Below are 25,022 nucleotides of genomic sequence, written 5' to 3' on the forward strand. Positions count from 1 at the left end.
CCCTGTGAATACGAATGCTGAAAGATTCAAAAAATTTTCGGACAACAGTTTTATGCAAACTACTCGTCCGATTTACTTGAAATTCAATATTTAGATATCTAGTTCAGCTATCTGATTGTACAGATTATTTTTGTACCCAATCTTGTTTTTCAGGTATTCTTCGAACGCTCCTCAGCTACTGCGCGTATGCGTAGTCATGATGCGCAAAAAAAAAAAATGTTAAAGAACTTACTGTAAATCAACGGTCAAATGTACGGAATTGTCGGATGAAAACTCATCACTAAATCAATACAATTATTTTAAAAAAAAATACGTTACCAAGTCTGTGACATTGTGTATTGAAGGAGAAAAAAATTAATTGGATTACCTAATTAAATAATCATTAACAATCAATAGATCAATTGAGGTAAATAGAAATTTATAATTATAACAATTACACTTATGAAATAATCACGTTTATCAATTATATTTTACCATGTTTATGACATTCAATATTAGTTGGCTTTAAATATAATTTTATTGATGTCGATTTTACTGGTAAATCATCAACCTTTAGTTCTATATTTTGGAATAGATTTTTTTTTTATGGTTATTTTGAGCTATTTTCTTTTAGTTGTATTACATTTAAATTCATAGTTATTGTTTTAATATATATATTTTTAGAGTTTACTTAGAATGAGTGTAAAAAGAATATGTATTGGGAAATACCAGCAAATTTCTGATGATGGTGATAAGGATCAAAAAGTTGTCATTAATTCACTGGATTGGTACTCATTAGCGAAAATCATTATGCTGCTGCCAATAGCAGGAAGGATAGACATGGAAAAAGGTATAAATTAGTTTCAGAATAAAGTTTTTTTTTTTTTTTTTTTTTTTTGTGAATATAGGATATCAATGTTTTATTATTAATGTTTTTAATCTGATACGTTTTATTTTAGTTTGTACCAAATGGAAAGAGGCATGTCAACTAGCTTGGTATGACATTAAAAAATACAAATGTGAATTATCAATTGGACGCTCTTATGATAACCGTTTGTTGACACAACAATACGTCGAGAAAATATTATTAATGTGTGGTATTTATTTGAACGAATTGTCTCTCTCAGATGTTTGCAAAGCAAGTATTATGCCATTTGTTGGTGATCACTGTAAAAATTTAACAAGTCTTGAATGTGAATTTGATGACAATTCATTAACTAATAATGCTCATCACTTTGTCCAAGCATTCACACAGCTGGATAAACTAAGAAGCATTAAAATAATAGTAAAACATGATAACGATAATAAAACATTTAATTTATTTGAAATAATCAATAGTCTTCCAAAAGAAATTAATCAAATTCATTTATTTTCTAAACTTCGGACGAGCCAAAAACAGACAGTTTCTATGGTAAGTTGTTATTGAATACCAACTATAGTTGTTTATCACCAGGGACAAACATTACTATCAATCAAATAAATACAATTATTAAATCAACTTTCTATTATTTTCAGACTTTTGTAAAATTTAAAAATCTGCAAAAACTGACCTTACATGGCTTCCGTTTAGACGACATAATTCTTCAAGAGATAGAGGAAAAAACAACACTTGTTCATCTTAACATCCAACTACATGATTCACACAAAGAGCTTTCTCTATTTAATAAACTCGTTAATTTGGAATATATTGACCTAACAAGGGGTCCGACTGGGAGTATGTATTTGAATAGTCTCTCGACAAAAGTACTTAATACTATTTTTTGTACATGCAAAAATCTAAAACATTTTGATATTTCATATGGTTCCTATGCTGTAGCTAGAATTCCTTTGGAAAAATGGATAAACTTCCAAAACTTAGAATATCTTGGTATTTCTTGTCAGATAACGCCTGACTTGGCAAATACAATTGTTGAATATTGCAAGAATTTGAAATACTTGAGAATAAATAATCTTGATTGCATTATGAATAAAACTGCTTTAAAAAAATTAACAGAGTTGGAAAATCTTGAATGTCTCATATTGCTTGTTTACATTAAACTTAGTGAGGAATCAATCATTTCAATTGCAAACAATTGTAAAAAACTTAAACGTTTAGAAATTCCTTATTGCACTATCGTACCATCTATTGATGGGGACCCACTTTCTTCTCCATCTATTCTTGATGAGATATCGAAATTGCAATATCTTGAGCATCTAAAATTGTGTGTGGCAAAAAATCTCGAAGATAGTACAATTATTGCTATTGCCAATAATTGTAAATACCTAAACATTTTAGAAATCCAAGGTTGCAAAGCTGTTACTGAACCAGCTCTCGTTGCTTTAACAAACTTGGAAAATTTACAAAAACTAAACGTTAGCTTTCTTGATATAATCACGGACAGCTTCATTATCAAATTAAAAGGATTAAAAGAATTGCATTGTGATGGTTGCAAGAAACTTACTAATGCTGGTATTATTCAATTTATAAAAAATAATCCAAATCTTGAAGTCATTGATGTCTGCCGTATAGATAAAATTACAATTGAATTGATTACTGATGCTGATCAGGTAACTAAAAATCGTACAAATGGTGTCATTTTACACATCAAAATATCTAATCCAGTAATAGTGGAAGCTTCTCAGTCAATAACTAAATCTCAATGGTTGGTTGTTGAATATTTATAAATAAATTTATCTTATACATTCCTCTTCGATTTACGGGTAATATTTTTCTATAATTTATTCTTAAAAACGCACAATTTTAATTTATTAAAAATAATTAAGTTAATTACAAAAATATATATTATATGTCGATTTTATTCTCGCGTATCCTTTTTTATAATTGTTATATTTTTTAATAGAATATTATTATTATTACTTGTTTTCTATATATTACTTGAAATCATAAAAATTCAAATGTCAATGTTAATATTTTTGTAAAACAAAGTTTAAAAATAAATATACTTTCTCAAATAATTTTATGTATGAAACAATTATTTTTATCTTTAATCGTACATTTGTAATTACAGGCTTGATAATATTCGAATGGCTTAAAAAATATCACATGGTTAGATATTTCGTAACTTTTTTATATAGTATAAAATTAGAAATCTAACAAGATCATGTAAATCAATTTCAGGAGCAACTTGGTTTGTTGGAATTGGAGTATTTTTTATTCCGTGGCTTTAAAAATCATTTTATATTTTTTTTTGATAAACGTGTCATTTATTGTTGATACTTACAAACTTGCGACTAAGGTAAATTCTTGTACATAACAATAATTTATTATCTTGTTAACAATATATTTTTTTAATAATGAGAAGACATTCATTTTATTGACGATATATTTTTTCGATAAATAATCATTTACAAAAATAAATTGATTAATTTATTTACCCAAACAGACACGAATATTTCTAAAGATTTGTCGAAAATAAAAAAGAAATATTATACTTCAAGAATAATAAATATTTTCATGTATTCGATTAACCATTCAGTATATTAATTAAAAATGAAAAATAAATTGAAATAAATACAAGAAGATGGAATTGAACAAATAGTTTCGCAGTAAAGTTATTTGATGTAGTTTGATAATACATTTGGTTTCACTTTTTATAGCTGACTATAAGTTACAGAACAATTTCTTTGTTCGTAATTATTTTTAACATTTCAAAATTTTTTATTTACAATTTGAAATAATTTGAAACTTTTGAATACAACTTGAGACCATGTTGGTAACGTAGACTTCTTAGGTGGGATCACGTTATTCCACGCGCGTTTTTTTAGTGTTTTTTTTTTTTACATCCATATTATCTATATCAACTGATATCAATAAATGCTGAGAAAATAAGAAATAAAAATACATAGCACAATCAACGGTCAAATGTACACAATTGTCTAATTTTGTTCATAATTAATTTAATGCATTTTTTTTTTTTTTAAATTTTTTACGAAATCGATGAAATTGTGTATTGAAAAAGAACAAAATTCATTGCATTAAGGTTGTTTGTAAATATTTGAGTTTCTACTCGATTTTTTTTTAATTAGGCTTATTTTTTAAATGAAATAATTATCTATCTTGACAATTTATTTCAATTTTTTTTGCCTCGGCTTTTTATAGATAATGAATGTCAAAGTTGACAACTTTTATACACGAGAATAGTGCGAAATAATTTTTTTTTTCTTAAACAGCATATAGTAGATTCGTTGTCTACTCGAAAACTTTTTTTTTTCTATCAAATTGTAGATAAGAAAAAAACGAATATAATTTGAAAATATAAGTTATGTTTGCCACGAATTTTAAAAGTTATTCAAGTTTAAAAAAAAAAAATATTTGCTTTCTCGCGGCAAGTGATGCGCACAGACGTGACACACACAAGCATATAATGTAGCTGTGTACTGTACTTGCTTGCTAGCAGTAGTGTTAGTGTCTGTCTGTATATGCACGGACACACTTAAAAGCCGGTTTTCGAGACAGAAGCGCAACAAAATTTTGGGTACCCGGGCATGAGATATAGCGTTACGATATACAGGCCCCTCAAACTACAAATATTGGTTCGACGATGTCTTTTACAAACAACCTTAACTACTAAATTAATCATCAACAAATAGAAAGATCAATTAAGGGATTACCTCGGCCAAATTTTGGGGTATAGGAGAGGGGATAAAGCCTATGTTTAATACATTGGTCCGAGAGCCATTGCCAACCTTAAAAAGATGAATTTTTTATTTTTTGATAAAACAATAATTTTTTGAAAAAATTATTGTATAATAACCTAATATTATTAATCCCTGAAATATAATTGATCAACTTTTTATTTTTTTAAACATTTATTCAATAGTTAAAAAAAATGTGTAAATCGTGAAACACCGCAAAAAAAAAAAAAAGTTGGTTGTATTCAATAGGGGACGTTTCAAAAATCACTCGGAAACCGGACGTTTCAAAAACCAACTCGAAACAGTGGCGTCGAACAAATAATTCTTAAAAAATAAGAATTAAAATATGGCTAATCCAGCCCTTCATGTCCTACGCTGTTGCAAAGTGACTTTTTGCTGACTGCACATTCAACTGCGCCTGCGCGACAATAAATAGGAAAAAAAATAAATACACAAAAGAAAGCACCTACTTACAAGCACTTAAAAAATCACGTGCTTTTTCAGCTTTTGCGCAAATGCACGGTCATGATGCGCCAAAAATAAAATGACGAAAGAACGCACCTGATAAGTAGGTGCTCTCTTTCGGTGGTTTTCCTCATGTACTACGCTGTTGCAAACTGAGTTTTTGCTAAGTGCGCATTTAACTACGCATGCTCAAAAATAAATAGGAAAAAAAATAAACACGCAAAAGAAAGCACCTACTGAAAGGAAGCACCTAATAGGGAGTACGTTCCAAAAATCATTCGGAAGCCCGGAAGCGGCGCAGTAGACAGAAAAATATAGAGATAAAATAAACTGAAAAGTTACTAGAGGTTACGGTAAATATTGTAAACTTCAAAAACAGTCATATTGCATATGCCATTTGTTTTTGTTACTCATTATAGTTGTAAAAAGTATTTCTATAATTGAACAATATTTTATTGATAAGTGCAGATAAGTGCCTGTAAAATTCATGAAAAAAATCATGTCTACCACAACAAAATATCAAAAATTTTCTATGATCACAATCTTGCACTTCCGGGCTTTCGAGTGATTTTTGGAACGTACCTAGGTTAGTTCTTAGCTACCTTCCAAATATCAGAATTTCTCTAAATTTATACAGTATTTAATTGAAATACTGATGAATCTTTTCGTGAAATAATATATTATGTTATAGACTTTTTTTTTTGTATAATAATTAATTAAAGTTGGCTACTTTTAGAGAAGTTAAACGTGGGCTCTTATGGGAGGGGATGTACGAGATTTCTTTGATCATAACTAAATGACATTTCTAAATATAAAATTTTATTGAAAAACTGATAGATAATAGAAAAAATGATAATGAATTTTTTGGTATCTGGTTCACATGGGATTATAGTACTAATTTTTGAGTAATAATTGAAAATATGTAGTAAAAACTTTTACTGATTTTCTAATGAGGAGCCATAACTGGGAAATATTGTAAGAGCGGGAAAATTTAAAGTTTCATAAAAAAAAATTGATTACAAAATAGTGAAGCATCATAATGCAAGTAATGATAAAAATATTATTAAAAATGTTTTTATTAACTATATAAAATTGAGATGAGTAGTGAATATTAATATTAATTTGATATAAATAATAAACTTGATAATGAATGCAAATCAGTGATGCACACTAACAAAAAAAAATTTTGTGCACAATATTGAAATGAATAAATATTGTAGAATAATTTTTTTTATCAATATATAATTGGTTTTTATTTGAATATATTGCATAATATTGATCAATAATGGAAACAATAAATGGTTAACAACAAAATCTGTAATGTGAAAAGTATAAGATTTTATTTAGGACACGCCCACAAAATCTAGCTAAGAATGTACCTCAATAATTTAATATCAATATAAAAAATATATACAAGTATAAAAGATTGTTGTTGACAGCGTCATATTTATTGTCTTATATGAAAAATACCTGAGAAAAAACTCAAAATAAAGTTCAGTTTACCTAGGAAGGTCGTAGACGCGGTTGCTCACTAGGATTTGAACACAAATCATCTTTCGAAGGAGTTGCTGGCATTTGATTTTGATTATTCCAATTGATATCATCAAAGTTAATTGTTATTTCCTTTTTTTTAGGGATATATTGACTAAAACGAATAAAAAACACCATAATTGAAATGAAATTGCTAAAACACGTATAGAAAATTTCCAAGAGCAAAAAACTTATTAAATAGTTGAAGTGCTTGATCAAATAAACATGAAAATAAGCGTTGTTCAAAAATAAAAAGAGCTACCAATATTTTAACATTGTCAAATGTTTTACAATTTTGCTAAATACTCGAGAAAGAAAAAAAAACTTACCGGATTTCGATATTTGCTGCTTCAAACATTCTTTTGGCTGCTATAGTTGAAATTTTATGTGCATGTTTATCAGACATGTAAATGACAGTTTTAATACCTGATTGAATAATCATTTTAGCACACTCATTGCACGGGAAAAGTCCAACATATAAGGTACAATTTTTCACGTCGTGAGAATTTTTATTTAATATTGCATTTACCTCAGCATGACAAACTGCAAAAGACGTTTAAAACAAATTTAATTCAAAGTAAAGGATAAGCCTAAAGCTAGATGTTAAACTATTTTTTAAGATTTGCATACCATACAAGTGTTTATTTTCGAGTTTCGTCCCGCTTTTTCCCCAAGGAAAAACATCGTCATCACAGCCTCTTGGCATTCCATTATAACCAACAGCAACAATTCTTTTTTCATTATCAACAATACAAGCTCCAACTTGAGTGCAAGGATCTTTGCTTCTCTGAGCAGATAAAAAAACTAGTGCCATAAAATATTCATCCCAATCCAAATAATTTTTTCTTTTTTGAGTAGGGTTACTGGAAAATCAAAGTCAACAATGTTAAATAATAATAATCATTTGTCATATATATTATTTTTTAGGTAATTAAAATTTTATTTCTATGTAATGATTAAATTATACCGGCACATTTCAGGTGAGCTTTCACTATATTTTTGTTGAAATGTCTTTTCACTATTCATTTTTGAAGAGATCTCGTGCAATCTCGTGGAGTCAATGTCAACAAAAAAAATGTTAAACAGCTGTAAACTTGTTGCTGTTGCATGTTGGGAATTAAAGGTTGATTTACATTTACTATCATTCACATTTCACTATATTGATTATTGACTGTTATTGACTAATGAGTAATGACTATTGCCGCTATTTCCCTATAGAATATTGGATAATTATGTCAAGAATGGCTACCAAGCAGTAGCTATTTATGGAAAAGATGTAGCTGCAGTCCAATTCACAGGGCATTACAATTTAGAGCTTTTTTCCTCTACTGGTGGCGCTTGTAGAGCTTTTGTATGTGAAATCTATATAAAAAAAATTTGACAAGCGCCATTACCGGCAAAAAAAAGCCCTAAATTGTAAAAAATTTGCCAATTGCCCTGTGAATTGGACTGCTGTATAATTCCTTAGCTACTGCTTGTAGTATTTTACATCAATTCCTTTGCTAATTTTCAGAAGAAGAAGATGTTTTATACAAATGGATAAAACTAAAGATGTTTAAAACGATATGTTTTATACATGCCCATCCCTGGACAGTGCAAATTGCAAAACGAAATATTGAAATATAAACGAACCTTACCGGGATTATGAATTTTTTATTAAGTCATTAACCTCAAAAATAAAAATCTCGTTTAAAAAACTTAAAACCTTAGAAAATAAAACTCACAAATTATGGCTTGGAAGTTGATTAACCGATTGAATAACATAATTGATCATGTATTATTGGGAATATATGGCACTCCTCCACGTAAGTCATGATTTATTTACTACTTTTTCATTGTATCTAATAACATCTGGATGTTTTACATGATGATAATCTTTGCTTTGTAGATTTTATTATAAAAACAACTTAGAATATTATTTAGATACTCAATGATTTTAAAATTTCAGCCGCACTTAGTCTTCTGGGATTAAGTGGTAATCGTTCAAGTCTTCGTGAAACTAAGCCGTCAAATGTAACTGAGCGTATTGAAGAACTTTGGAAAGATGGAATACTTTGGGCTGCTCCAAAAAGCCGACGTCCACTAGAAAAAAGATGGAGTAGAAAATTTGGTTTTCCTGAAAAACATTGGAAACTTCTTGTACCAAAAACTAACTTGATAGTTTGTCCAAATTGTGGTCATGATTATGAGGCTGGTCACCTTTGCAGTAAGTTTTATTTAAAAAAGAAAACAAAATTTTAATTTATATAATATCCGACAACTATAATTTTTTTTTTTTTCCTAGGCAAATGTTATAAACGTGTTAAAGCAGAAACTACAGAAATGCAAGAAGCAATTGTCAATAAGCTTCAATTGACTCCAGTTGAAAATGAAGTAGTAGTTATGTACGAAGATGAAAATCCAGATAAAACATCAGAGTATTGGCAAGGTCAAAGAATTATTGAAATGCCAAAAAAACGACCTGCTTGGTTTCATAATAATCTTCTTCAACCAACTACTCAAGAACCAGCTGAAACCAAAGATGTCAAACCTGGTGAATTAGCATAAAAAAAATTCAAAAACTATTTTGTACAATACATTTAGAATAGAACGAAGCTGTTTACATCTTTTCAGCTAATTTTAGCCAGGTTTTTAAAGATCTAGGTTCTTCGTATTTTTTATACAGTTTAATTTTGTTTTTACTTTGTTAAATCACTAAAATTCTGTGAAAAACTACGTTCTAACCAGCTGAAATGGTGCAAATAGCTTCAATCTTTATCATCATTGTCACGTTTGTTATTGATAAATCTTACATTAGTATGTGAAAAATATAAATATAAAATATTAATGAATTGTATATCTTAAATTTTTTAACATAATTATTATTTCTAAAATGATAAAACTTCAATAGTAATTTAATCAACAGAAAAATAAAAAGTTTAGGCTTATTATGGTACTAGCTCAAAACTTGAAACTGATTCTGATGTAAAATGTGTCAATACATGTTCATGAAACATTTTAAATTCAACAGACTTGCTAAAAAATAATCCACACATTGGACATATTTGTTCTTGATCAGAAGACACTTGAGCAATGTCTTTTTCCAAGCTCATTGCTTGTGGATTTAGACTTGTTTGAGTTGCACCATTTTCTTTATAACTTTCATTAGAATTAAACTGTGTACCAGTTTGGCAAACCTCTTTGTTCACTGTAACAGAATAATATAATTAAATAGAAAAATCTTGAATAATAATTTTTCATTTTTACCTGTTTGTGTTAATTGTAAATTTTGAAGTATTTTTTTTAATCTTAATTGCTCAATAAGTAGAGCATTTTTTGTTTCTTCAAGTGCCGTTTCGTGTTGTTTCAATTGTTGCAATGAATCTGCATTGGTGTCATCTACATAAATTTTAATTGGCTTCATTTTTCAATTATATTACTCAAACACTTAACATTTGATAATATTTATTATTAAAATATCAATGTCTTTTTTTGTTGTTGACTATTGAAATGAATGAAAAATGAAACATTTTAATATTCAATAATTATTTAATAATATTTATTGTAATAATATTTATTTTATCATACTAACGATAATAATAACATGACATCAATAAATAATAATAACAACAATATATATTTATTTACAAATAACTATTTGTTGTCAAATGTCAAGTTTCAACACTGTAGCGCTGCTTGTTTTGGCTGGTTTTGGCGGCTTGATAATGTAAAGTGTGTGACGACTGACGTGTGTGGACGTGTGTGATTATACGTGTAAATATGTATACATACGTGTGAATGGCGATTGCCGATTGGCGACAAATGACAATATCGTGTACAATCGTGTAGAACGTAGAGAGAAATATTTTTTTCCTGATTAAGTCTGATAATTATTTGGTTACAATACTTTAATTAATAAAAAAACAACTTTAACAAAGTTTTTATTTAAAAAAAAATTTGACATTAACTTGAGTTATTTCAATAGGTATCCCATTTATTTATCATAACATTACATACTAATTTTAATCACTAGTTTTTTGATTATGATTTTTTACCGGTAAAAAAATGTTTGTTTACATTTTACTGTATTATTATTTTAAATCAAAGTAAATTAATTAACATGTAAAAAATTAAGTTCAATTTTTAAGAATTAATTTGAAAGACTATTTACAATTTATTAAAATTATAAATAGAAAAAATAAATCAACTGATTATTATATTATGCTATCTACAATAAAATTATAAACATGTGGCACTTGTTGAATATTTTTTTGTTTATACAGATGGAAGACTGATAAGTAAAAATATATTTTCACAATGGACGAAAAATGCAGTATTTTTTGTTGCAATGGAAAAGTCAATTCCAATGATTTTGAACTCAGCAAAACTAGTATATTGATAATAAATGAATTAGAAAGACTTACAAATCATAATGTGAATTATCAACTGGATAAAAAACAAGTGACATTATTTGGTTATAATTATCCAGCATCAACTGCAATATTACAGTTGAAACATTTAAATAACTGTCTCAAGTAAGATTTATCATAAATATTTGTATACCTATCTTTTATTAATTTATTATTATTATTATTATTATTATTATTATTATTATTAAAATTTTATTGTTTTTAATAATTTTAGAATGCAATTGAAAATTTTAAATAGATACATCAACAATGACAACAACAATGTATTAACACAAAATCAATCGAATACTGATTTTTTAAAATTAAGAAAATCAATTGGTGATTTTATAGATTACACAGGAACATATTTTTTAAGTATCATTGAAGAAATGCCAACAATGCAAAATCCATTAATTTTACGTGTAAATGGAGAAATTGAAGATATGCTAAATGAATTGAGTAGATTTCTTTCACAATTAAAATACATTCCATCATCAACATTTCATTATATTGTTGCAAATATTGGTAATAATTGTAATCAGCCAGAATTTCATCTTTATCATACACATCTTGAGCTTCGTTGGCATATTTTAATATTATTTTATTCAAGAATTGTTTTATTGCAAGAAAATGATCAACTTGATAAAACAATTAATCTCATTATTGATGATCTTATTTATATATCAACAAAAATATTTGAACGAATTAATTTGACTGATTTAAAACAAAAAAATCCATACAGTTGTACTTGTGTTAGAGACATGTGGTTAATATTACAATTATTTATTAATATTATTTATGATAAATACAAAGGTAAAAAATTTTGGGATTATGTTAATACATCACTTGATGGAATATTAATTTCTAAACATAATAATGATGTTAAAAATAAAAAATTAACATGGCACAGTGAAGATAAAATAAATTATCCAGAAATGAAAAATCCAGAATTATTTTGTATATGGATGATTTATCATTTAACTTTACTCTATGGTTATAGTAATGATGGTACATATATTGGTATTAATTGCAATAGAATAACATCAAATTATGATGAAATTGATAAAATATTAAAATCATTTTTAAATAACGGAGGTAAAGATGGTGATAGAGATGAAATTGATGAAGAATTAAAAATAATGATACCAATATTAAAAGAAATGAATGATTGGTGGCCATCTAGAATAACAATAATAGCATTAATATGGGATTGTTTTCATCGACGTCTTGATCAAACATTTTTAATTCAAACATCAGGACCATGGTCTATATCACTTGAAAAAAAAACACCATTTGATATAATTAAACAAATAAAAATGAGAATTGAAAATAATTATGATAGCAGTAAAGAATCAAGTTATGGTTTATTCCTACGATATCTTGGTACATTATTAAAAAAAAGTTGGGATAAAAAAGACATGAGAATTTGGACACAATTAGAAGGAAGAATATTAACAAAATTTCAGAAAAAAAAATTAGAAATAAGTTCTGAATCAAAAATATTCAATTTTATATCATTATTTTTAACACTTGCTGTTACAACTGATACAAAAAGAATTTGTACAGCTATGTTAAATTTAGTTCCATCTGTTGTTGATGAAACAAGTCTAGAAAATCCAAGACGTTCATTACTTAATTTTAAATCACAGTTAGCATGTCTAATACTTTATGCAGATAAACGTATAAATCTTCAAGATATTGCTGAACAAATATTAAAAACAATTGATATTATTTGTTGTAAAGAAGATGATTTATCAAGAACAATGATGTCATCATTTTTAGATACATTGGTATATGTATTGTCATCAAATGAAATACTTGATAATGGTGAAAATTATTTATTTGGTAGTTGGGTTCATCGTTATCTTGATAATTGTCCAAAAAGTAAAGTTGGTATTATTTTAAAAATGTTAATCAATATATTTCCACGTGCAAATGATCAAATACTTGATTGTTTATGGTATGCTGCACGTAGAACACGTACATTAGTTTTTGATGTTGAATTATCAAGTGAATATTATAATGACATTGCTCAACTTGCTGCATTATTTACATTTTGTGCTATTAAAAAACCTTCAATGGCATCAAAATATCAACACAATTCTCAAACACTATTTGAACATTTCACATCAATAATAAAAGTTAAAGATATACGTGTTACACTTCATTATTTATCAATAATACTAGTTAAAAATGATACTGTTGAATTATTAAAAAATGTTGTTAAAAATTTTGATTTAATATTAATACAAGCATGGATAAAAGCTTGTATATTTAATCATGATTCAGACAAAGATGAAATATTAACTCTTAAAAATAATGTTATTAATTTACCAGAAATTAAACAATTGTTTCCATCATGGAAAGATGCTAGAGTTTTTACTGCTGAAGATGGTTCTTTTTTTCGTTTTATCATTGCAATATCAACAAAAAGAAAAACCATAACTCAAAAAGAATACAATGTATTTGATAGAAGAATACGTATGATATTTAAAGATCTTGAAAAATGGATATTAACTCCAATCAATGAAAATAATATAAATTCTGAATTAGCTATTCACATACACAACTGTTTGGGGTCAATATTTTTTTTTTGTAGTGCTATGTTACATGAAAAGAATTCAAATGTAGGACCATTAATTAATTTGATAAAAACAACTTTATTACTATCTGAAGAACAATCGTATTTAAAAATACATTCAAAAAAAATTTTTTCCAAAGCAATACTTGGACTTGGAACAGCTGGTGTTCAAAGTGATATAAATCTTCATAAAATTTTTGTTAATCTTTTTGATAAATATTTACCATTAATTGTTATTCCAATTGATAATGGTAAATTTAAAAATACTGAGCCAATAACTCGTATATTTATGGATAGTAATATGGAATTTTGTAATTTTTTAATTATTAAATTAACATTATCATTTATAACAGCATATAATGGAAATACAACACATCAACATTGTCATCTTGTTATGGCTGTTTATGAAAATTTTCTGAAAACATCAAATTGTCCAAAATGGCTTGTTGAATCAATTATCACACATTCAATGACAAAAATAATTGAAATTTATTTTAAAGTTCACGATATGCATCCACACAAAAAACAAGCTGAAAATTTTTTAAAGGCAATGTTTAAAAATTCAAATTATACAACAAATGATATATTGAAAAAAAAAGTTAATGATAAAATAGCAACAATACTAAGTAATTACTTATCTTATAAACCACAAATATCATTTGATTTATTACGTTTATTAATTAACATTGATGTGGCAACTGTCAATTATATTATACCAATTTTTAATACTGAAATTATAAAAATGCACAATGAAAAACGTCCAAATGCACAATTATTATCGTAAGTTAATGATTTAAAACAATAATAATAATAATTTTTTTTGTATGTTTTATTAATTTAATTTAATATATATTTTTTTATATTTTTTAGTTCAACACTGGATCGTATTCGAGATGATGTAAAAAATATTAAATCATAATTTCACTCAAGACAATAAAAAAAAAAAAGGCTTTATTTATTCAAATCAATTTAATGAATCTGTGATTATTACAAATAGTTATAATTATTATATAAATTACAAGTACGATATTATAAGTAGTTGATTAATTATTGGTTTGTTTATAATATATATTTAGAAAAAAAAAACGCAAAATAAGTATTTGTATTTTATTTACGATGCTTCCGACGATGATGTTTTTGATTACCTGGTAATGTTGATGCAATAGTAGAAGCATCTTTTGGAGTTGTACTAGCATCATTATCATTATCATCATAATCATCGTCGTCATCGTTATCATCATCATTACGGCTGATATCAACAACAACAGTTGATGTATCATTGAGAGGTGAACGTCATCCCATAGTTTCCAATCGTGATACAGCATTTCTAACTGTACTTTTTAATAATGGATCAGCATTAGTTTCTAAAATTGCTTCTAATTGTTCAATATAATTGTCAAGATTTTGAATATTAGCTCCATCATAAATTCCTGGTAGTGAAATTGAAGAAAAACAAGTAACGAATTGATTTCTCAAAGTATCGAGATGTCGTTGAAGTGATTGATTTGTTATTCTTTGTTGATTTGCTTCTGAATCAAGACTTCTAACAGCACTGTGTAATTTATCAACGTGTCGTTGAAGTACAGCATTTTGTGCTTCGTAATCTGATGTTGCTTTTCTCAATTGTCGAAGTTCTGATTCACATGCTATTTGTTGTAATTTGAAAAATTAATTAAATGAATTTTTATTTATATTTTTCATACCTATAATAAATAATAATAAAACTTACATTTATTGTGATCAAGAAACTCTTCAGTAAAAATTGGTATATCAAAACCAGAAAATTCATTTTCAACTGGTGTTTCCTGCTATTAATAATAAAAATTAGAAATTATTGGAGAAAAAAAATGATTTAAAATGATGAAAACAATATTTTATAACTTACAATTGGATGATCATTTGGGATATCTGTTCCATTTCTTTCTTTTTTATTATTTCCACTATTTTCTCGTTTTTCCATTTCTTGTTTTTCATTAAATAATCTGTATGCTTCAGTTTGTTTATAATCACGAAATTCACGATTATAACGTTCTTTGTCTTGTTCAGCAGCATCAAGATATTCTTGTTTTTGTTCAGTAGGCAATGAACTCCATTCAGAAGCAAGAAGTTTTGTCAAATCAGCAAATGACATTGTTGGATTTTCACTTCTTACTTTTTCTCTACGATTATTTAAAAATCTAAAATATCCTGTTAATGGTTGTTTTGGTGCTGTTGCATCTCTCAGTGTTTTTTTACGTTTTTTTTGGCGATTTGTTGTATTTGCTTGTGACATATTGCCAGATGAATTACCACTTTTTTTATTAAGATCTTGAATATACTCATCTAGAGTTTTGGTCTCATTAAGTGTTGATGATTTTTCAGTATGTTCATTATTTTCACCATTGACTTTTGTTTGCACCAATCCTCCATTTATTTCAGTATTTTCACTCATTTTTCTTTCTTTTATATTGTCAAATTTAATAAATAATATTCATCAAAACTATTCTATGATTGTATTGTATTTATTGTTATTTTGAAGGTTATGATACTAATGACAAAAAAAAAATAAATGATTTGACCAGCGTTGCCAACCCTGACATGCACACAATGGATTCCCTAGCGATTAGCGGTAAATAGGTGCTTTCTTTTGGAGATCCTTTCATTTCTTTTGAGTATTTATTTTTTTTCACTTCAATGCGCCAGATCATACACATATTACGCAAACATGAGGAGAGAACAGTGGCGTCGAACAAATAATTCTTAAAAAATAAGAATTAAAACATGGCTGATCCAGCTCCTTGGGGACGTTCCAAAAAGCATTCGGAAACCCGGAAGTTCAAGATTGTGATCATAGAAAATTTTTGATACTTTGTTGTGGTAGACATGATTGTTTGTTCATGTATTTTTATAGGCACAAATCAATAAATTATTATTGTTTAATTATTAATAATAATTATGAAAATACTTTTCACAACCGTATTAAGTAACAAAAGCAAATGGCATATGCAATATGGCTGTTTTTGTTATTTACAATATCTACAGTAACCTCTAGTTACTTTTAAGTTTATTTTATCACTATATTTTTTCATCTACTGCGCCGGTCCGGGTTTCCGAGTGATTTTTGGAACGTCCCCCTTATGTCCTACGCTGTTGCAATCTGACTTTTTGCCGACTGCGCATTTAACTGCGCATGCGCGAAAATAAACGAAAAAAAATAAACACCCAAAAGAAAGCACCTTATGTCATACGCTGTTGCAATCTGACTTTTTGCCGACTGCGCATTCAACTGCGCAGGGAATAAATAAACAGGGAAAAAATAAACACTCAAAAGAAAGCACCTAATTTCTGAATAGATCCTTGGAAAATTGCATAGTCAAGGGGTGCATTCCTTTAATAAAAAATTTTTTTTCGCTCTGCAATTTCGCCCTGTAATACCGACAAGTAGCTAGAAACAGAAACAGCGACAAAAGTGATAAAATTCTCCATGCAATATCCTAGACTTTACTAATGTCTAGTACGACCTATGTGACAATAACAAGCAAGTACAACAAGTCTATTTTCTATTTATTTCAGTTTGATATAACAATTGAACAGTCATTCAGGTAATTCTTCCAATGATTGGAAGCTTGAAAAAATAATGTCATGTGCCAGTACTGCCCAGTACTGCCACTACAAGAAATAGCATTTTCCTATAAAATTTTGGTCGGTATTACAGGGCGAAATTGCAGAGCGAAAAAAAAATTTTTATTAAAGGAATGCACCCATTTGCTTTCTTTTGGGTGTTTATTTTTTTTCCTATTTATTTTTGCGCATGCGTAGTTGAATGCGCAGTCAGCAAAAAGTAAATTTGCAACAGCGTAGTACATGAGGGGCTGGATCGGCTATGTTTTAATTCTTATTTTTTAAAAATAATTTGTTCGACGCCACTGTCCTCTCCTCATGTTTACATAATGGCTGCTTTCTTTCATGAACTCAGTGTTCAAAACACTGATGTGATCTCCATCAGCGCACGCGTAGGTGCAGATGTGCAGAATTACTCATTAAAAAAAAAATGGCTGTGCATTGGCGCTGGTATTATATTTATATTTTTCTTGACATTTTTGTACTAACCTAAAAATATTGAAATTGTTGGTTTTGTAAACACACTTTTTTTTGAGGTTCCATTCTATTCCATTTTATTCTAAATAAATTGTTTATGTTTTTCAGTTGCAATCGGTTGACACAACAAAATGCTGAATCCTGAATGACAAGAAATTTGACACACTAATGTTAATATAAATATAATGCCAGCGGTTGCCGGCGCCAATAGGTGCTTTCTTTTGGGTGTTTATTTTTTTTCCTGTTTATTTTCGCGCATGCGCAGTTGAATGCGCAGTCGGCAAAAAGTCAGATTGCAACAGCGTAGGACATAAAGAGCTGGATCAGCCATGTTTTAATTCTTATTTTTTAAGAATTATTTGTTTCGACGCCACTGCTCTCTCCTCAATTTTGCATGACATACGCATGTGCATGATCATGTGCATGCGCATATTATGCAAACATGAGGAAAGAAGAACGATGGCATCCGGCTAAATAATTCTTAAAAACTAAAAATGGCTATGGCTAATCCACCATATTCCTTTGTTGCAAAACTTCATGTTTGCATAATATGCGCACGTGCATGATCATGCGCATTGAAGTAAAAAAAAAAAAAAATACCCAAAAGAAAGCACCTAGCAAGTGCTTCTTAGTTTCTTTAAACTCTAATGGATTAATTGCATGCGTAGTTTAGAAGTTATCATTTTTTCGGATCTTCAAGATGGCGGTAAATACACTTTGATCCAACAATTTAAAAAATTCCCAGGCTTGGGGTACGTTCCAAAACCTCCGTTCGGTTCGGTATATCACGATAGCGGTGATTCATACTGAATTTGGAAAATTTCAAAAATCCCTATATGTTTCCCTGTATCAGTGTCAGTTTATTTTAACGTTCCCTTAAGGGTTGAGGTTATGTTGATTCGGAGAAACGACAGAAAAATTTCTCCTTGTCGTTGATTTTAGAAAAAATTTCTCAGCAGTGAAATTATTTTTTCACACAGTTAGAGAAATGGCGGACAAATCTCTCTACCCTTTCTTCAACTTTCTCCACCATTTGTTCAATTTTTTTCTAACTTTTTCAATTTCCAATTTTTCCAAAAAAAAATGACTAATTATTAATTGTTACATAACGCAAAGCATAATGATGTTAATTTTTTTTGTAAAAAATTGAAATTCAAAGACACTTTTTTTCAAAAAAGTTGATATACCAGACGTACTTGGTCTACAAAACTCTCGTAATCGTTTCATTAAATTGATGAATGTGGGAAAATGACTGAAAAAATTTTCCGTCTTCGTTGATTTCGGAAGAATTTCTCTGCGGTAAAATTTTTTTCTTCGCACGTTACTCCGCGTATTTTTATCGCGAAGAAATATTTCTGAACGTTTCTTCACCCAACTCGATTCGGAGAAAATTCGGAAAGAAATTTTGATTCCTTTCTCCACTCATTTCTCCGCATGGGTCAATTTGGGAGAAATTCGGAGTAATCGCGGAGGTATTCAGGAGAAATCGCGGGGAAATTCACCAGGGAAAGGTTTCAAAACGCCTTCTACACAAGTAAAAAAATATTTTAAGACGCTCTTCACTTGTTAATATTCTATTCTAAAGAAATAAAAGCTCAAAAATAGAAAAAAAATATATAAGTATACAAAAAATCACTATAATAAAAAGGAAGAAATTGTTTTAGAGGTCTTTATTTATTTGTCATTATTTTTTTTTTTTAGTGAGTTCTAAACTTTTTTTAATAAAGTTCCATTAAAAATAGGTTCGTAGAGTTATTTTTGAAGTCTTCGATGAAACTTTCCTATCTTGGTTGGAACTTTTAAACCCTTTGTGTCTTTTTTAAATTATCTCATTGTCTTCAAGTTGTTGAGCATCCATTAAAAAATAATTTTGTGTCCGTATACAGGACGCGTTGAATCTTCTCATTTCTTCTACTATAGGTGGTCGTTCAAATGCACCAAAAGATTAGACAGTTGATGTAATTTTTCTCCTCGCCAACCTCATCAAAGGCTCCTTGATCTTTTTTGCATTAAATAACTGAATTTCCTGGGAGCCCATCATGATTCGATACGCTGAAAAAGCCACATGAATATTTTGTATGATGAATAATGGTCCAGGCAGTTAATGTCATCTCTTTCCTTGCCAACATCATCAACGGTTGCTTGATTTCTTTGGGCATAAATCTTTCCCAAATGCTTTAATACTGAAAAAAAATAATAAATTAATTTCACTATATGAAATCACGTGTTTTCTTTTTTTCACCAAACTATCATTATTATTATTATTAAATTCTACCAAAAATTCAAAATAAAATATCACATGCTATTGATTAGAGCGAAAAAAGAAAAATAGTAATTTCTACTTACTAAATAGGTTTTTCACTTTTTAAAATTAAATTATGATAAAAAAAAATTGTAAATTATTAAATAGAAATTATTAAATAGATGTATATCGAGAGATGTCAGTAAAACACGATGTCCAGTACAAGATAATAAAAGTTTTTTTTTTTTTTTTTTACGGCGCTCAACTTCCAAAAATATCACCTCCACAACTTGTCCCTTCTATGATTATGAATCATAATTCAAATAGTTAATGAGATTCTTTTTCCCGTCAACATCATCAAAGCCTTATTGGTTCCTTGGCGTAAATTTCTCCAATTTTTCATCAGGTATAGGTCGTATAGGTCTATATACTCACGCACAAATTTTCACATAATTGAAATCTACATTAAATAATATTTCGAAACAAAAAATCACGTAGCAAAACAAAGGAAATTTCAAGCTCACGTAGTATAAATTAATAAAAGAGAAAATTATCATGTTTCGAAAAAAAACTCATCATTTGATATAAGAAACTTGAATTCATCCCTGGTGGAGAAAATCTCTCCGGATTTCTACGCAATTGAGACTTCCGGAGATATTTACGGAGACACGGAGTAATTTAGCTCAGTATAGTGTCAATTATTGTCAGGAATTTTGTTCTACTTGAAAAGTAGAATATTGATTGCTATTATACATTGTATATAAAGCCTAAATTACCAAAGTTATATTTATTATACATGCAACGTAAATGAAGTGTTTTCTTGAGAATATAAATTAAAAACTCGGAGTAAACTATATGATTGTAGTTTTTGTTGAATTGTAGAGCTGGTCAATCTTCAATTTTTCTTCAACATATTCTACATTTAGAACAGGAGAAATCATACGTTGTCATCATTGTCAATTTAGAATGTATTATTCTATGATTTTACGATTTTGCTGGATGAAAAATAATGTAGTCTCATATACGTATACTCATTAAAAATAATAAAATATTATGCTGGTATACAATGAAAACTATTTTTAAATTAAATTTAAAATTGATTTATAATCTCGAGATTAATTTATTATTCATTTTTTACTTTTTATTTTTACTCTACTTTCATAATGAGCGATTAGATAAAGAAAAAAATTATTGTTGTCTCTGCATTTTTAATTTGAAGATGCGAGATGTTTACATATACTTGTTTTGAGATAAAAAATAAGTGATGATATTGAAAAATATAAATAGCTTGTACCTCAAGTAGATGCCGAAAAAATATAGAACGACAAAAAAATAAACCTAAAACGACTTGGCGAGACGGTTGTCGGATTTAAATTTGATTTATATAAAAAATAAAATTTTATTTGCTTAAATTTATTCTTTTTAACTTGATAACATTTATTCATATACAAATAGAACCTTATATTTACATATTATAGTTTTTATAATGTTCAAGCTAGTAATAAAAAAAAAAAATGCAAATACAAATGAAAAAGTAATTTTCAAAAATTTTCATCTTTCCAGTCATTTAGAAATTGACATAAATATTACTATGATATAAATTAACGCTTTAGAAGCGTATAATTTAAGTGATTGCATATTTAAATTCTTTATAGATAGTAAATAATATATATAAAAGCTCAAACTATTAATATTTCTTAAAAATGAAAGAAAGTAAATATTATGAATAAAGTAAAAGTATATATTTCAAAGATGTTTGAAAAAATGATTTGGTAAATTTCCATCAACAGATGATAACGCTGAAAAGTACTGATAAGAAAAGCCTAAAATCTTGATGGCTTATACTTTTTGTTTTTCTATGAAAAAGTTTTACATAAAAAAAAAAAATGACAAACAAGTAATAAATAAATCAAATATACAAAAAATTCATAATTCAAGTGAATATTTATATTATGATTTAATGGATTAATTTTAGGTAGTGGCGGAAGATATAAATAGAAGTAAATATAAGGTGAAAATAATTTAGATGTCGAAAGTTACTTTGACATCAGTGTCTACTTCAAAATAAGTGCTTCATAAAAAAATACGTCCACAATGAATAACATTCGAATTTTGTGGATAATAATTAAATTATTATTGATATATCGACCGTCGTTGGTATTTTCGGAGACACATTATTGTTATAAAACAATTACGGGAACCTACCAAAATTGTAGAAACGGTAATTGGACATTTTTTAGAGGCAACGATTCAGCTATCAAAATATATCCAAATAAAACTGAAATAACAAATAAAAAAGTTAACGTCTTTCAAAATAATGCATTGGAAAATATATCATCATCTTCATCAATTAAGTCTTTACAACTCAATTTGGCTGATATTGAATTGCATATTGAACCACTTGCTTTTTCCAATTTAGCAGCATTGGAAAATCTAGAAATTAATTCAGCTTCAGTTTTGCTAGACACTGATATTTTTTATGGTTTAAATAATTTAAAATATCTAAAAATTCAATTGACCGATAAAACAAAATCATATCTCAATGATTTGCTGGATAAACATTTAAATTTACATAAATTGGAATTAGTTAATCAACACGATGCTGATGTTTGCTATTTCACAAGACAAAATACTTCTCTCAATATATTTGAACTTCAATATACTGGTAGTTACATGACTGTAGTGACACGTCAATCATTTTATTGTTTAAAAAACCTTCAACAGCTTACAATATCTGAGAGCAATTTAACTTTGATTTCATCAGGTTCATTTAATGTATTGAAGAAATTAAAAAAAGTGTCCATAGTATCAAATAATAAACTGACTCATATAGCCTCAAATGTATTTAATACTTCTCGAAGTTTGAAAGTTATTGACTTGAGTAATAATTCGATAAATAAAATTGATAATGGATCATTTGTAATTGAAAGTAACAAATTGTCATTGCTCAACTTGAGCTACAATTCATTGGACATTATTGATGAAGGAATTTTTCGAAATGTAAAATGCAATGTTATTGATCTCACACAAAGTAAAATTGTTGCTATTTTTGATGGAGCATTTAATTCCTCACATGTCGACACAATCTATCTATTTAGCAATTATTTGTTCACTATCAATAGCTTAAAGTGGGGTTTTAATGATAATACTATTGTTTATTATGATTATATGAATTCCGATATTGCATTGAACACAGACAATAATTTAAAAAATAAATCAAATAAATTAATCAGTTTCCCCAGTTTTAACGACAACATGTGTTACTTGAGTGAATATTATTTTTTCAAAATTTGTACAACTGGCATGAAACTTAAATTAGTAAAAAAACTATTTGATAATTGGCAGCCTTCAGCACTTGAAATAGTAGACAACAGCATTGAATCAATTGAAGAAAATGCATTTCAGAATTTGAGTATAAAATATTTAATTATAAATTCTGATGCAAAAAATTTTACAATATTTCCTTTATCATTTACTGGCTTAAAAAAACTTGAAGTTCTTATACTCAATACTAGGACAATTCAAATTCAATCATATATTTTTAATTGCTTAACGTCATTAAGATCTCTAGAAATTTTGGCAGATAAATCATCCACTATACCTCTCTGTCAATTATTTAAAAATCTCAAATATTTACATAACTTATTATTGTCTCATCAACATAAAGTCAATATTTGTGATGAAAAATTATGCACAAATAATTTTAATTTATCAAGTCTTCATTATGAATATGGAAAATTTACAAGTTTACAACAACGTGCTTTTTCGTGTTTAAAACAACTTGATTATCTTGCTGTCACAGAAAGCAAGCTCGAAACAATTGAACCCTCGGCATTTGACGGTCTTGATAATATCAAATATTTGAATCTATCATCAAATAAAATAAAATCATTTGATCATAAAGTATTTATGAATCTAAATTTATCATTGCTTGACTTAAGTTATAATTTATTAAATCATATTAAAAATGATACATTTTACGGTTTTGAAACAAAAGCTTTAGATATTTCAAATAATCAAATTATTCAAATTGATGATGGTGCATTTGATGATATGAATCTTGATCATATATATTACCATAATAATATTGGTTTTATAAATGACACTGATTTTTGGTATGTTAACAATTCTCGAACTAAAGCAAATTGTAAAGTTCATAATTTATATATGATTTGTATTGACCACAAATCTTTATTATACGTTGATGAATTTGTAGCCATATCATTCCACGCCAGAAAATATTCTCATTTGTTACCAAGTGACAAACTAGAATTGAACAACACAGGTATATCATCAATCAAGAAATATGCATTCAAAAATTCATATACTAAATCATATTTAAAAACATTAATCATATTTGAAAATTTTAAAAGTGAATTTATTATTTATCCAGAATCATTTGATGGTTTAACGAAATTAGAAAATTTAGTATTAGATGTTGGACCAATTCCACTCATAGAAAATTTATTTGATTATTTATTATCACTCAATTATTTAAAAATGGGAATTAAAAAAAATCCAAAATCACCCTCCGAGTATATTAATAATGTATTGAAAACTGTTCCAAGTATAAGAATATTGGAAATTTTAGATAGCGATTCAATTAATATTTGTGATAATCCAAGATTCAATAAGAATATACTGCCAATTACGGCTCTCTATTATACAGGTGGATCAATAAATAAATTACCAATTAATTCATTGCAATGTCTACGAAATCTGGAAAAATTGTCAATATCACAGACACAATTGACGACTATTGAAGCTGCTGCATTTAATTCATTGGACAATCTCAAATATATATATTTGGCATTCAACAAATTAACTCGTATTTTTACTGGTATTTTTGATAGTCTCAATAATTTAATTACCCTCGACCTGAATCATAATAAAATTAATGGAATTGATAATAAATCATTGATGAAATCCAATAATAATAATTTACATCTTCTTAATTTAAGTTACAATGAATTTTCAATTATTAAAAAAGATACTTTTGAAAATTTTAAATGCAGTCAGTTGGATTTATCACACAACAAAATTAGCCACATTGAAGATAATGCATTTAAATATACCAACATTTACGATATATTTCTATTGAATAATGCTATCACTGATGTAAAAA

General features: G+C 27.5%; 5 protein-coding genes across 7 annotated transcripts; 2 read left to right on the forward strand and 3 right to left on the reverse strand.

Moving 5' to 3' along the window:
• Window positions 1-1,004: 1,004 nt before the first annotated feature.
• On the reverse strand, window positions 1,005-7,885 carry LOC122848462 (deoxycytidylate deaminase). Of its 2 annotated transcripts, none has more exons than XM_044146553.1 (4): window positions 7,577-7,885; window positions 7,240-7,472; window positions 6,939-7,152; window positions 1,005-1,146 (listed from the first exon to the last, which is right to left on the reverse strand). In XM_044146553.1, exons 1-4 carry the CDS (start codon window positions 7,633-7,635, stop codon window positions 1,125-1,127), a joined length of 528 nt encoding a protein of 175 aa, XP_044002488.1. In that variant the 5' UTR covers window positions 7,636-7,885; the 3' UTR covers window positions 1,005-1,124. The 2 variants fall into 2 exon arrangements, with proteins under 2 accessions (XP_044002488.1, XP_044002482.1); XM_044146547.1 differs by lacking the exon at window positions 1,005-1,146 and adding an exon at window positions 1,502-6,724 and having other exon boundaries at window positions 7,577-7,884.
• A 333-nt stretch (window positions 7,886-8,218) lies between these two features.
• Window positions 8,219-9,343, forward strand: LOC122848489 (39S ribosomal protein L32, mitochondrial). Its single transcript, XM_044146578.1, has 3 exons — window positions 8,219-8,414; window positions 8,558-8,815; window positions 8,894-9,343. Exons 1-3 carry the CDS (start codon window positions 8,339-8,341, stop codon window positions 9,154-9,156), a joined length of 597 nt encoding a protein of 198 aa, XP_044002513.1. The 5' UTR covers window positions 8,219-8,338; the 3' UTR covers window positions 9,157-9,343.
• A 106-nt stretch (window positions 9,344-9,449) lies between these two features.
• On the reverse strand, window positions 9,450-10,293 carry LOC122848495. The gene is made up of 3 exons (XM_044146591.1): window positions 10,181-10,293; window positions 9,856-10,090; window positions 9,450-9,796 (listed from the first exon to the last, which is right to left on the reverse strand). Exons 2-3 carry the CDS (start codon window positions 10,010-10,012, stop codon window positions 9,537-9,539), a joined length of 417 nt encoding a protein of 138 aa, XP_044002526.1. The 5' UTR covers window positions 10,013-10,090; window positions 10,181-10,293; the 3' UTR covers window positions 9,450-9,536.
• Window positions 10,294-10,396: 103 nt separating this feature from the next.
• Window positions 10,397-14,561, forward strand: LOC122848505 (protein MMS22-like). Its single transcript, XM_044146603.1, has 4 exons — window positions 10,397-10,573; window positions 10,872-11,123; window positions 11,233-14,358; window positions 14,449-14,561. The coding sequence occupies exons 2-4, from the start codon at window positions 10,906-10,908 to the stop codon at window positions 14,495-14,497; spliced, it is 3,393 nt and encodes a 1,130-aa protein (XP_044002538.1). The 5' UTR covers window positions 10,397-10,573; window positions 10,872-10,905; the 3' UTR covers window positions 14,498-14,561.
• On the reverse strand, window positions 14,515-16,095 carry LOC122848512 (high mobility group protein 20A). Of its 2 annotated transcripts, none has more exons than XM_044146626.1 (3): window positions 15,464-16,095; window positions 15,308-15,383; window positions 14,515-15,224 (listed from the first exon to the last, which is right to left on the reverse strand). In XM_044146626.1, the coding sequence occupies exons 1-3, from the start codon at window positions 16,007-16,009 to the stop codon at window positions 14,872-14,874; spliced, it is 975 nt and encodes a 324-aa protein (XP_044002561.1). In that variant the 5' UTR covers window positions 16,010-16,095; the 3' UTR covers window positions 14,515-14,871. The 2 variants fall into 2 exon arrangements, with proteins under 2 accessions (XP_044002561.1, XP_044002551.1); XM_044146616.1 differs by having other exon boundaries at window positions 15,308-15,386.
• Between the last annotated feature and the right edge of the window lie 8,927 nt (window positions 16,096-25,022).

The sequence above is a fragment of the Aphidius gifuensis genome, linkage group LG1 (assembly GCF_014905175.1).
Source record: "Aphidius gifuensis isolate YNYX2018 linkage group LG1, ASM1490517v1, whole genome shotgun sequence".
NCBI lineage: Eukaryota > Metazoa > Arthropoda > Insecta > Hymenoptera > Braconidae > Aphidius > Aphidius gifuensis.

Bases quoted from the DNA above. Each gene is read 5' to 3' on its own strand.
- LOC122848512 (XM_044146616.1), bottom strand. From the start codon at position 16,009: ATGAGTGAAAATACTGAAATAAATGGAGGATTGGTGCAAACAAAAGTC. The intron at 15,387-15,463 runs GTAAGTTATAAA...TATTATTAATAG, and splicing joins TCCCAAATGATCATCCAATT to CAGGAAACACCAGTTGAAAA. The intron at 15,225-15,307 runs GTAAGTTTTATT...TACAACAAATAG, and splicing joins GTTTCTTGATCACAATAAAT to CATGTGAATCAGAACTTCGA.
- LOC122848489 (XM_044146578.1), top strand. From the start codon at position 8,339: ATGGCTTGGAAGTTGATTAACCGATTGAATAACATAATTGATCATGTA. The intron at 8,415-8,557 runs GTAAGTCATGAT...TTAAAATTTCAG, and splicing joins AATATATGGCACTCCTCCAC to CCGCACTTAGTCTTCTGGGA. The intron at 8,816-8,893 runs GTAAGTTTTATT...TTTTTTTCCTAG, and splicing joins TGAGGCTGGTCACCTTTGCA to GCAAATGTTATAAACGTGTT.
- LOC122848505 (XM_044146603.1), top strand. From the start codon at position 10,906: ATGGACGAAAAATGCAGTATTTTTTGTTGCAATGGAAAAGTCAATTCC. The intron at 11,124-11,232 runs GTAAGATTTATC...TAATAATTTTAG, and splicing joins CATTTAAATAACTGTCTCAA to AATGCAATTGAAAATTTTAA. The intron at 14,359-14,448 runs GTAAGTTAATGA...TATATTTTTTAG, and splicing joins CCAAATGCACAATTATTATC to TTCAACACTGGATCGTATTC.
- LOC122848495 (XM_044146591.1), bottom strand. From the start codon at position 10,012: ATGAAGCCAATTAAAATTTATGTAGATGACACCAATGCAGATTCATTG. The intron at 9,797-9,855 runs GTAAAAATGAAA...ATTCTGTTACAG, and splicing joins TTTACAATTAACACAAACAG to TGAACAAAGAGGTTTGCCAA.
- LOC122848462 (XM_044146547.1), bottom strand. From the start codon at position 7,635: ATGAATAGTGAAAAGACATTTCAACAAAAATATAGTGAAAGCTCACCT. The intron at 7,153-7,239 runs GTATGCAAATCT...CGTCTTTTGCAG, and splicing joins CGAAAATAAACACTTGTATG to TTTGTCATGCTGAGGTAAAT. The intron at 6,725-6,938 runs GTAAGTTTTTTT...TATTCGTTTTAG, and splicing joins GCAGCAAATATCGAAATCCG to TCAATATATCCCTAAAAAAA.